Source organism: Micrasema longulum, unplaced genomic scaffold (genome assembly GCF_059751315.1).
Source record: "Micrasema longulum isolate JH-2025_06_02 unplaced genomic scaffold, ASM5975131v1 h1tg000322l, whole genome shotgun sequence".
NCBI classification, from domain to species: Eukaryota; Metazoa; Arthropoda; class Insecta; order Trichoptera; family Brachycentridae; genus Micrasema; species Micrasema longulum.
The window spans coordinates 47474-61245 of NW_028277526.1; the positions used below are offsets into that span (position 1 = coordinate 47474).

A 13772-nucleotide genomic window follows, 5' to 3' on the forward strand; every position below is an offset into this window, starting at 1 on the left:
CATATTCCTTTCGCAAATTGTTTTCCCTCTTTGTTGCAATAAATTAAAACCTAAAATTATTAATGAAAACTTTTTTTCAATCTAAATTTTAGCAGTTTTATAATTAGAATCGTAAAAATCCGTTGTAAATATTGAATACGTTTTTAACGTTGTTCCCGATTAGTGAAACCCTATTCATACAATAATTAGTCGGATGAATCAGAAAACAAATTCATAAGGAAAAGCTTCCACGTCATACATTTTTATTGTGCTGGCTTTAGTGCCGAAGCTAAACCTACACACAAAATATCAATTTTATACAAAGTTATACAAAGTTATTTTTAAATATAAATAAGCTATATGTAGTAATGGATGATGGTGGGTTAGTTTTTATAGTTTGCTGGTCGCCGTACATCGTTTTCGATTTACTGCAAGTCTACAACTGCATCCCCGTGACGCAGACCTCCGTGGCCATTGCTACTCTCATCCAGAGCCTTGCTCCTCTCAACAGTGCCGCCAATCCAATTATCTACCTTATATTCTCCAGGCACACCTTCTACAGTCTACGGTACGCAACATTTTATTTGATTCTATGAATGTTTAAACTTAATGTGTCATTCCTATACCTACTGAAGGTCGATTTTGTACACTGTTCAATATCTGCTTTTAAAATGATTATCCACTGATGAATTTCTCACATAAAAATCATCCCCAAGATCCCGGATGCTTATTAGAAAAACCCCCCTACTGAGTTTTGAATGCGACCTCTAATATTTGGTCAATATGTGACAATCACGCGATTATCGCATGTCTACCAAAAAGAGACCGCGATGGTGAGCAAATTTATGGCGCAGCCGAGATAATGCAATAAAAATGTGTTTTTCTTTCGTTGGGTGGCGTTAGTAAGCGCTACTCAAGGGCGACATCGTGATATCCATTAGCGCAGTTTTTGTTCTTCAAAAACATGCTAAGCATTTGAGCGATCACAATGAACAATAATGAACTTGCTCAAGTTATCGCCGTCATAAGTCTACGCGTGTGTAATCTCTAAGTCAACGCTCGTGTCGATTTGTTTTTTGTTTTCCTAGTAAATAAATGCAGTTCATTGGCGAAAAATCGGCGTTTACTATTTACTATAAAAAATAATACAATATATATTGCATTTGCAAAATATTAAGGAGTATCTAATACAAAAAAAATAAAATTACTATTACATTTGGCTTGCCAACTGCCAGATAAATGCAATGAATATCATGATAAATGATAAATTAATAAATAAATAAAGCAATTTTTGAATATTTTCCATATTTACTGCGGTGAAATTCAATTATGTGATCGCGCAGCAGGATTATATGTCGCTCAACGTAAATATTTTGACATTTAATATTAGGTGTTTACGGATGTTTCATTGTGATTTCGAATACGATACACAACAATGGTGAGAAATTGTTATCACGTCGCTTATTAGCACGTCGATAGTTATTTGTGATTGAGCTACAGGAAACCCAATATCAGCAGTGAATTATAAAACAGATCACCTTGGGATAATAAAAGCACATTTTAATTTTGTTATTACGATATTACTACCTTCGTCAATTCAAATATAATAATAGTAAAATTAAAGTTTATCAGAATAATTATAAAATTGAAAAAAAAAACTATTTATAGGCCGGAGTTGGTTACACGACCATCTGTGAAACTGACGTCGCGCGTTCGATTTCCGCCAGTTCCAAGAAAAAATCCAAAAAATATTTTTTTCTCAATTTGTCTGGGTTTTGTGGTTTAATAAACATAATCGACGCTGGGAAGGCTATTTACTTTAAGCGACATTTTTTCTGAAAATGAGTTTTTAAAAGAGTTTGACAATTTTTTTGATGCATTGATTGCACCGGGTTTGGAGATGGTCTGAGTACTTTCGACGTCGCTTCAGTAATTTATTTTGTAAAACTTTCTGATATTTTTTTTACATCAAGCGACATCAAAAACGGCAATTCTAAGTATGATGGGGCTTAAAGAGCAAATGCTTTCTCTATTCTATTTGACAAAGTCACATACAGTAAATAACTCGCAATATTTTACAAGTCCCGTGTCGTTTAATGTAATTAGTTCTGTCCTTATTAAAACTGCGATGCCGCTCAAAGTAAATAGCCTGCCTGTGTTTCAAACCATTTTATCGCTTAAATCAAATAGTTCTACTGTGCTAGGTTAGAACCCTAGAATTTTTATAAACAAAGTCTTTTCATTTATTTAGACGGAAAGATTTTTCATGACTTATCACAATTTGTTCATATTTTCAATAAATAGGCGAATACACATTAAAATATGATTTACCCCGTTATACGATGGAGGTAAAATTTATGTTTTTTTTTTAAATTTTCAAATGGCTCTCCTGTAAAGTTTGCAAAATGTTGCTTAAAGTAAATAGCCTTTCCAGCGTCGATATTATCCTCTCTGTATGCATTAATCAAGCCTCTTAAACAGCTCAGGTGGTTATTCCTTATTTAAAAAGGTAGGTATAATAAGGAAAACAAATAATTAGAGATCGTAGTATACACACATTTTTGTTTTGTGTTTAGATCGATTCCGCCATTTAAGTGGATCTGCTGTTGGAGAAAGGGAGTTTCGCGGCGCCAAGGAGATTCTTCAACTCTTAGCGAGAAGCTGACGTCATCCAACCGCCAGCGCAGAGGTACCCTACTGCAACAGAGAGCTTCCACGGTCAGGGAAAGGACCGACTCTGGCACACGAATGGTTAATAATATACCTCTTTAAATAACATCCCTTTTGATGAAAGTTCACAATTATGTTTATTGCTGAAAAACGCTATGTTTTTTATTTTACAATTAATAATAATAAAAAAAATCCAGAAAATGAATAAGATAATTTTCGATTTTATTAAATTTTTTGCAGTTCATTGATATATTGATCGACAGCGTGATTAATTTCTCTAGAATAAAATATATTTATAATGCGAAAATCATTTTCTAATACGACGATAGACCGATCTCTGTGTCAGAGAAATTCATGTCAAGAAAAAAAAATCATTTTGCCCCTTGTATTCACTATCCAGATTCCTAGGGAAATGTAAAATTGGTCTTATCTCCTTCTTCGATGATGCTACAGCCCAAATCGAGCCTTGACCTCCTTCAACTCCGCCTGTCCTCAATAGCCATTTTCCAATTTGCAACTTGTAGAAGCCATGCTGCATCTTTTTAACTTCATCCTCCTACTTTAGTCTAGGTTTTCTAATCCTTCTTATACCCCCGGATGTCCAGTCATGGCTCTTTTAATTACTCGCGCATCAGGCACTCTTTGTACATGTCCAGCCCATCTCAACATGATCAGTTTTATTTGTGTTGAGATACTAGGGGCTTCATATATGCTGTATAATTCGGCATTTTGCCTAGTGCGCCACTCTTCTCCATCTTTCACGGGACCACAGATTCGGCGAAGAACTCTCCGTTCAAATATATCCAGCATCCTAACGGACCTTACTGTCAGGGTCAGTGCCTCGCATCCATACGCCAATGCAATCCTTATAATGGTCTCGTACAGGGTTATCTTTGTTTTCCTATGGACGCTTCTTGACTTAAACACTGGCAGCAAGGAGAAATATGTTTTGTTGCCGACCGATATTCGTTTCTTTATTTCTGTAGTTTTTTCGTTACCTTCCGTGAGAAGAGAGCCTAAGTACGTGAAAAGATTGACTGCCTCAAAAGAGTTACTATCTCTGAGCTGCACGCTACCTCTTGCTCTGTTGGATGGGTTTCGGCTTTGAGTGATAAACTTTGTTTTATCTTCATTAATTCTCAAGCCCACCTCGTGCGCAGGGGTTTCCAGAAGGTAGAAGATTACCTTGCCGGCTGTTAAGGATCTTCCAACAACATTTAGATCATCTGCATATCCAACTATCTGATTACTCTTGAAACCATACGTGGGAGCCAGTATCGATGAATGTTCTGCGGAAGACATGTCCCAGCACTAAGTTAATGAGAATAGGAGCCAGGCTATCCCCTTGCCTAAGTAGTATGCACCTAATGGTACATAATACATGTTCATGGGTACGAGTATGTCACGTTGCGTTAGTACATAAGTTGCAGCCTATGTCAATAATTTGTGAATATGAAGGACAATTATTATGCTTCTGATACCAGTCCAGAAACTTCCAACAGAAAATTGCAGTGAACATTTTCGAAGGCGCTCTAGGCAAAATAAACATACAACGTGTTCCGGGCACAAGTGACCGGCCGTTGTAACATACAAAAAAAAATAAACACTATCGATAAAAAACATTTAAAGGGGGCGGTTTATCTCTTAAAAGTAAAAAGTCATTAATAAAAATAAATTTTTTTTTTCATAGCTCTTACGCTCATCTGAGAAATCTTTAGATTTAAGTAAATCTGCGGATTAAAAAAAAACTTTTAAAGCTATTGCATTGTTTTAACAATTAAATTAAAAACAACTAAAAGTATATTAGTGTTTTGGAGAAAAAATTCAAGTAAAAGTTTTAAGTAATTCTTAAAATAAAATTACGTAAATGCCGATTGAATTGGAGAAACGTCTAATTAAGTACATGTAATTATTATTGATACTCGTTTGACTAAAGACATTCTGCAATACATTGTAATATTGTTTTTATCTATATTTTATATATTCCAAGAAATATGACCCCAAATATGGCCCTGTGTTGTGTTCGGAACGACTAAAGTCGGTGTAGTGAGTCACCACTGTCGCTCGGAAGAAGTTATCTTGTGGTCATTTAATAGGTAAAATCGAAAATGTTGCAAAATGATAGGCATGTCATAAAAATAACGAAATGCATTGAAGAGTAATGTAATTAGTTTAATTAATTCAATTTTCAAAATGTCCTTCACAAGATTGCACTACACCGACTATAGTAGTTCCGAACACAACACAGGGCCATGTTGGGGTCGCATTTCAGGAAATTCCTCACTAGTCGGGACCTGAAACAATAACCATCTGTACATACATACATGTAAAACAGAGAAAACAATAAATAAACTTACCGTTGATGATGCATGTTGGGAGGATGATTGGTCTATTGAATAGCCTAACAAGAGAAATGAAATTTTTTCGTGCTGGGAATCCATTTTGAACCCTTTTTTGTACTATGTATCGTGATGTTTATTAGTGATTTAGTTGTCCCGATTTTTATAAATTACGTGTTTTTATACCGTTAAAATTTATGTTTTGTACTTTTTATATTACTACTCGTATTGTAATTTGCATGTTTTCTGTAATGTACCGAGATGTAAAAATAAAAAAAATATATAATGAATTTACGAACTTTCACTCAAAATTTGAACGTTTTCAAATGTACTGACATTTTAAGTATTTTAAAATTTAAACATGTTTATTTTTGTAGACATTAATAAAAGATGGAAACCATGAGGGGCGGGGGCATGTGATCAGACGCCCTTCGGACAATGCACTGTTGGGCGGGAAACGGGTTCAACTGCTGCTGCCAGCGACACAGGAACTCCCAACTCAGGAGGCGGAGAATGCCCTTCCTACACATGTCACTATCACAACAGCTGACTGCTACCTGTAAATTGTAGCCAGCTTCCGGACTACCGACGGGATCAACTATTGCTGCCAGCGACACAGGAACCTCAATTTAGGAGGCGGAGAATTCCCTTTCTATACACTTCACTATCCCAGGAGCTGATTGTTACCTATAAACTGTGTGGTATTCTACACCCAGCCTCAGGACTACCAATGCATTATCGCTGCCATTCATGGTATCAAATAAAAACAGCTAAACTCACTGATTTTAGATAGATAATACGGTATATGTGGATTTACCCCAGAACTTTAGTAAATTATTTAGATTATAATCTAGAAAAAAAAGACAGATATAAGGATATTTACGGCAACAATTTTGATAACATGGACCGATGTGTGATGCATGCTTATTCGTAAAATACGAGATTTATTTTAGAAACTCATTTTTTGATGAAATCAAAACATTTTGATTTTCTATTGACGATTTTGACGTTCCTGTTTGATTATTGAGATTACGTAAAATAATATTAAACTAATTAAAAATAACCCTTAATTTTCAATGTGAATGTACGTACTTAATGATATAAAACATATTTTTCAACGCTGTGGTTTCTAGTCGAAGTGGTTGTAAAGATTTTTTTTTAAAATATTTCCTGAGTATGCTATTTCATGTTATTTTTTAAATATCAATTAAAACAAACGGTTTAAATGTATAAGTGTACCTGTTTGAGATAACAATCATAGATGATTCGACATTTTGAATTTAAAAATATACCTCGCAAGAGCGTTGCTCCACTCTTTTCAAATACGCATTTGTGTTTGTATAATACGCAAAACATCTATACAAATCTACAAGTTGAACGCTTTTGTAATATCAGAAATAAATATGTAAAATGCAAAATTATTTATTAAAAGATTCAAAACATTTTTTATATTCTCAGATATACGAACTATTTTTTATTGTGAATAAAATCGATGCTGCACTTGTAGAATATGCATTGTTACCTTACATTATTTCTAAAATAGGTGAGAGTTATAAAAAATTGCGTCACATCCCATCGCGTCAAGAGCTCTCTGCATTTGGATTTTTAAAAGAGATGATAGCAGAATATAAAAAAAAAACTATAACAAAAAAATTACCCTTTTATGTTGAATGTAACTCGTATATAATAAAGTCAAGCCATATGTCATGTTTTGCTAGTCATTTCTTACAACTAATAATTATTTTTGACTAATCTAGTACACGCGGTTATCACAGAGAGAGAGAGGGAGAGAAAACGAAATAAATAAGTTTTAATCCTCAACAAATATTTCTGAAGTTTTTTTATTTGCGATTCATAAGATTTGTGTGTTTCAAAATCAATCGATTCTAATAACGTTTAACCAGTCATAAAATCACAATAATACATTTGTACTTACAATTGAATGTGGTATATGAACACCGATAGATATGTATGTACATTGTACATACCCGTTTATATCGGGCTGTGTTCTGATAAAACCTTTTTGGTAATTTTCGAAGTATCTAGATATAGGCACCTTTGTCATGTTACGATCTTCGCCAGACCTAACAAGCTTCAAATAAAAGTCGTCAACTTACTCGTAGGTATAGATAGTACAATATGTACGAATATTAGCATTTTGGTTCGAGAATCTTCAAGGCTCAAAATCGTAATATGATTACGAAAGAAATGTAAGGATGCTTGAAATAACGATTTTGACAAAGGCTCTTGTTAACAATCTGTTTCAGTCTAATAAACAGACTTTATATAATATTGATAGCAGATATTTTATATAGTATACATACATATTATACCAATATAAAATAATTTAGTTTTGTAGGGCAACAGAACGTTATTGACGAAATGACGAAATACACTATTTTGTAATTAGTAATTAGAGTCATTTACGACGATTTGGAAATAACTGTAGGTATTTACCATTAAAAATAACATTTTTAGACAAAGAATACATTGTTATACAAACGATACCATTATTAAGATATAAAAATGCAAAAACTATTTTTTTGTGTGTCGTCGGTCTCGTGGTGTAGTGGTCAGCGCGTTTGCTTACCATGCAAGAGGTCTCGGGTTCGATTCCCGACATGGTTGACAAAAATTATTTATTCAAAATTGTTTTTTTTCACACTTGAATATTGTCCCTGGACTGGCACCCTGAGTGTAAGACTAACCATGTTACAAAAATGATCAAGATACGCTGCGATTGGTGTACCAATGCAGTGCCCCATGCACCATTAGGTGGAGATGGGGAATTGCGATTATGATTTTTGTGTGGTGTTAAATTAGGTCCAGGAAGAAAAATAATATTTTAGAAACCTACGTACCTACATTGAGAATATTTTATTATAAAAATTATGAAAATGTTCTTTGGAATGTTTAAAAAACTAGTTTTCTGCATTAATGTAAATTATGTTTATTATAACTAATCAATCCAATTAATTTCTTCCTATTTATATTTTAAAACTGAGTCAAAGCCATAATTTCACAAAACATGTATATAGTATAGATAAGAACATGCGAAAAATTATGTTCGAATTGGAAATTTCGTAGGTAGGTACTTACGCTTGAATGGAAAATTTTTAAAATTAAAAAAAAGAGTTATTTTCGTTTTGGTAATTTATTTGTTCATATTTTGAGGGTGATGTGCCGAAAAATGTCTGACTTCAAATTTCTGGGTAAGTGCTCGGTGGTTTTTGCCACGAAAACGGACTCAGTGCATCCGAGGCGACCAACCACCAACTAACGAAGAACTGAACAATATTCGTAAATGTAGTTTTTGGTTATAAAGCAGTTCGATTCTGATCGCTTTTTAGAAGTTACCCTCTAGAGAACGTTCCGAATCGCGCTGCCATAGAATTAAGAATGGTCCAGAAGGAGCGTAAAATCATATTTGAATATATCGGACTGTGTCCGAAAAACCTCCCACTTTGCCCGACTTTCACCAAACGCATGCGTGACGTCGCCGGGCAATGTTGCCAGATCGCGAAAAATATAATCATAACATAACATAAGATAGTTATATTTTTTTAAAAAGCAATTTGTTAATTTCTCTAAAATTGTATTGTACATGCGGAAACATTGATTGATACGACAGAGTAGATAAGTAAAGGGTCATTTAATGAGAGTAATTTAATAATTGAACTTTGAACTTAAAATATAAAACAAATTTTATTTGACATAAAACTTAAATTTTTAAGTCTATTAAATAATATTTGATGTTTTAAAGATAATATCAGTAAAATGTCCACCACTGCGTTGTTTAACACGAGAGGTCCAATTTTTATCAGTTCTCTGATTGGATGAGCAAAGTAGCGTAAAAAATTTGACAACACTGGCAACACTGACAAAATGTCCATTTTGTTTTATTTGACAATCTGACAGAGGAAAAAATAAATCAATTTTTAAGTAATGCATTTGCTACTTACAAATGAAATGTGATTCATCCCGTTTCTTTAAGATCTCAACAGAATTTCTACACTTTAAAACGACACAACACGGCTAGTTGAATTCAAATAGGGAGTTGCGTACTGAGCGACGTCTACAAAAAAACTAATGGGTCAAAACGTAAAACTACTCCTTTAAGAGTAGTTAAGTCGCCTTCTGTTTAATGCGCGTATGCAGTTTCTGGGCTATTCTTAATTATATGCGCGCTGCTTTTCCTTCAATGGTTTACACCGCTTTACGAGCAATTAGTTTTTAAAAAACTCCCAGAGAACAATATTGTTAGGTACATTATAAAATGGTTTTCTACGTTTTAGGTCTGTTAGTCTGTCTTCATTATTTCCCGGTCATATAATGTTTGAATTTTTATGGTTTATGGACGTAAATAAATAATCTTAAAAATAAACAATACAAATCTTTAATATTCATTATGGCTTAAATATACTTAAAACGGAAAACAGGGGAAAATTTTATTATTGAATATGGAAAAATAGTGGTAGTTTTTAGTCAAACAATATTTAAATCAAAAACTAAAATTGACTTTGACCATTTTGCATATTTATTATGTTTTATTTATATTTGAAAGCCCAAGTATAGCATAAACGAAATATTTTTGTTTAAATACTTAGATTATAAAAATAATAAAACGCTTTGTACTTACAGCCAACCTGCACAAAATGGATTGTTTACCCTTGAAAATAGACGCAATGTATCTGAATTATGTCATTTACATGAATTATTAAATAAAAAAGTAGACTCTTTTAACCTACTCTCCAAAATTAATTTTAATGTCCCCTTTCGCGTGACAAGAAATAAGTATTTATTTCATCTGCCAGTCTGTAGTACTAACTATGCACACTCTTTCCTCTTTCGTTCTTGCTCTAACTATAATGGTTTTTTTATCTATTGATATATTTTACGTGTATAAAAATAAATATGGCACATTAACATGGTAAACAGCGAACTCAAACATTCGGAAAATAATGAGCAATAATAGCGCTACATAGTGGTAGAAATACTAAGTAAAGGATATTTTATTTATATTTGTACAAAATGATGTAAACTATTTCTATATTCAAAATACATACATGGAAAATTACTGTTTTCACTAAAGCATTTGATGTACCTACGATTTTATTTAGAAATATTTGGAAAAAAACGATTTTATTGTATACTAAAGGACCCGATAGACGTTGTCCTAGCTTGACTGCTATTAGTTTGGAAAAAGACTTTTCATTGATAAGTAGGTACCTAGGTATTTGTTTATGGTTGACTTACAAAACGTAAAATAATTCATTTTCAAATAAAGAATTCTTTTTTCAAATGTCAAACTCGGCTCTTCTCACCAACAGAGTGTATTTTTGTCATGAATGCGATGTTCAGTTAAGAATTTGATTAGGATCCATAAAAAGCGAATGTCGTTTGTAACCATTCAAAAAAAAACTTTTTTAAACATAAAAAAACCACATCCTTCCATTTTTTGCATATGCATTCTCACCGAATGCAACCCTGGTAAGTAGATGAAAAAAATATTTATACTGGTAACTTTTTTTTTAAGATTCGATTGAAAATTTTAAAATCTAAGAACACGCTCAGCGCAAAGATCTACATTACGCTGAAAACCGCACATAAATCGGTTAAGCTGTTTAAAAGGAGTTCAACGACATCACACGTACAAAGGAATTATAAATATAAAGATTATTCTCAATCTATGAACGCATAGATTAAGACGAGGGTTGTTACGGTGTTCTAGGTTCAGGAATAGTGAAAAATTTCTCGCACGCATTAATTCATTGAATGAAATAATCTATTGGATCCCTTTTTTGCTCTCCTTCCCCCCTTATGCTCTACTTCATATTTGTTGATGTCTCGTTCTATTTTTTTAATAATTTAAACCGTTATTTTGTTACTTTATTGATAACTGTAATTTATACTTTACTAGCTGAACCCGGCCACGCTTCGCTGTGGCAAAAGAAAATATATTATTAAAAAAAGTATTGTAATTTTTTAGATATGATTCGATTTTTAATGTCTATAAAATTCTTATTCTTAATTGTCCGGAAAATTAAGTTCTGAGCCTTTAGCGAAAATAGGTAAAATGGCAGCACTGAGTAGAACTGTCATTCAGTACTTGTTAACTATGACAGAATGTTCCGTTTCCGCTAGAACTTTCGAATAAAATGTATATAGAAACACCTTTCTACTTAAATGCATTTTTTTTTTTTTTTAAAGGAATAACCCGCTAAGCCTCTATTTTGAGGCTTGTCAGCAGGTGGGATAGAGGGGATATGGAAGGAGGTAATGAAAAATACACCACAACACCCAGACCAATTGAGATAAAAATCTTTCTTGGATTTTTTTCTTGCAACTGGCGGGAATCGAACCTGCGACGCCAGTTTTCGCAGTTGACCGTCTAAACAACTACGCCACGGCGCCTGTCTGTTCTGTAAAATTTTTAAGTTAATCCATTGATTCCTTTCCGAGATTTGCGGAATAACATACGGAACCTAACTTTATTTATATGTATTCTATTAATTTTAATGATATTAATATTTTGTATACTGGTTTATGACTGTAACTTTATAGGTATGATTTATATTCTATTACTTTTATTAGTTTTTTAATGTTATTTCTTGTATTTGGATTGTTTTCTTTTTATTTATTTTTTATATTGTTTTATGTGAAATTATTAATTATGTTAATTTACATACACTTTATATTTTGATGTTGTTAAGTACTATGGCTTACCACGGACACAGCCTAAAAAGACATTATGTATTGGTGAACATGTATTCAAATGTAATTTGAAATGAAAAAATAAATTATAAGACAGAATAATAAAATCCAATAACATCGTTTTCGAAAATTTTCGACATTTGATGTTTTTAGAACGAGGTACAGAAATGTTTATCAAATTTACTAATACATTTATAGTAAATGAATAAAAACAATTAGGTAGGTATCGAAAATGTATTTTGTTGACTTAATAGCATGACCTTGATATTTTCTAATCTCGATACAAAATATTAACTCACCATATTAAATAAAACCTTTGTTGGCTTTTCAAGAGAGTAAGGGGAGAAACTACATATATATATATATATATATATATGTATATATATATATATATATATTCGTCTCTTGAAATAATTATTTATTCAAATACAAGTACTTATCGATGTACATTCGCCATGAACGGTCCTTAAATATTCTCTTTTAGTAAATGCCAGTAGACGCAAGCTATTGCGTATGTGTCGGTTGATACTTACTTACAAAGCATTATCAAAGTTACTCCGGAAGCTTATTTCCCTTTAAATAACTCGTGGGAAATATTATTTTGACTTTCAAGATGGCATGTTCAAGTATATATTGTTTCGCGGTAGATTAAGCGTAAGTTTATACACTAATTATTTTACAAAAAGGGTAAGGATTCATAACATCGAGAATCAAAAGTAATTATTAAAGGTCAAGAAAAAACTAGCGTCGCGTCGTCGAAGTAAAACAGTACGAGCTTATGGTATAATCAAATTTAGGATTCATAAGCGTAAACGATTGGCATAGTTCAAGTGCTCTATTTATATACACAATACATAATTCAGCAGGTATTAGGTACAGACTAGATACGATAGGATATTAATACATTTTATGTCTTATATTTTATTTCTCTGCCTTCCAATTCTTGGACTAATTATTAACTTTCCCCGATCATTATCTTATCTTACTTTGTTTTTATACGCTTTTTAAACCCTAGCTTGGTTTGTAAGATTAATTTATCTTTTATTAGGAATCTTTATTTTTGCTATCTTTTCCAATACTGCAGGCTTATTCTGTCACAATTTCGTTTGTAAGTTCAAAATCGTATTTCGCTCTCGTTTTCTTTCATAAGATACGAATGAATTTACGAAAGGAATTAGTTACAGAATAAGGCCTCTGTCTTGTATTTAATTATTTCGCATAGATGCATTACCAATTTTGTTTATTTATTCAATTAGAAAATAAATTTTGAAGTAATACATATTATGGCGATCTTTTTTCCTTTGCAACAAATATTTTTTCTCTTTCCATTTGACGATAACATGATAATACATTATTTTATTTATGTTTCGTGTAAACCGCATTCAAGCCCCGTGGTAGTATAGCAAACTCACAAATCGGAGGTCTGACGTTCGAGCCCAATTCGATTTACATTTCCAAGCGCCGTTATTACCGAATATTTAAAAATAAGTCCAAAATCTAAATATTAGAACGCAAATATTTATTGTTTCCTATTAAAAAAATGTATGTCACCCCAAATTTAATAACTAATGTTAGAGAACCAATAATTCAGTGGATCACGGAGATAGTTTTTATTGAAATGTAAATCATTTAGCAAAATAGATTATGCCACCTAAAAATTTACTTAAGAATGGTTACAATAAATATATATATGAACATAATATCAATAATTATAGGCAGGAGCCTATTTTTAATACGTAGAGTACATGGAAAAACGATACAATTATGTATTATAGTAAGGTATTATATTACATTATTGTTTCGCGGCAGTACAGGGTATTGGTTGACAATAGTAAAATTGTTATTTACATAATCCACACAATTAGCACCATACCCTTCGTTAAAAATAAAAACTGGATTATGGGATATCTATTTACACAATGGCCCCGTATGAACCCAATAAATATATTTTGATTAATTTTCTTGCAACAACAATATTGGGATGATTTTAGCGGTTCCAAATTTAAATAAGGGTTACGAAAGATGTAGATGATATATATATAATAAAAGTCGAAATTGTATATTTATAAA

The 13772-nt window shown here is 32.3% G+C and overlaps 1 protein-coding gene across 1 annotated transcript in view; it reads left to right on the top strand.

Annotated features, from left to right (window-relative positions):
* Nucleotides 1–5551, top strand: part of CCAP-R (Crustacean cardioactive peptide receptor) — a 31320-nt gene extending 25769 nt beyond the window's left edge. Inside the window, exons 6-8 of the mRNA XM_088224955.1 lie at nucleotides 367–547; nucleotides 2556–2730; nucleotides 5366–5551. Coding sequence (XP_088081081.1) covers nucleotides 367–547; nucleotides 2556–2730; nucleotides 5366–5551 — 542 coding nt within the window. The remainder of the gene's footprint in view (nucleotides 1–366; nucleotides 548–2555; nucleotides 2731–5365) is intronic.
* The last annotated feature ends 8221 nt before the right edge of the window (nucleotides 5552–13772 follow it).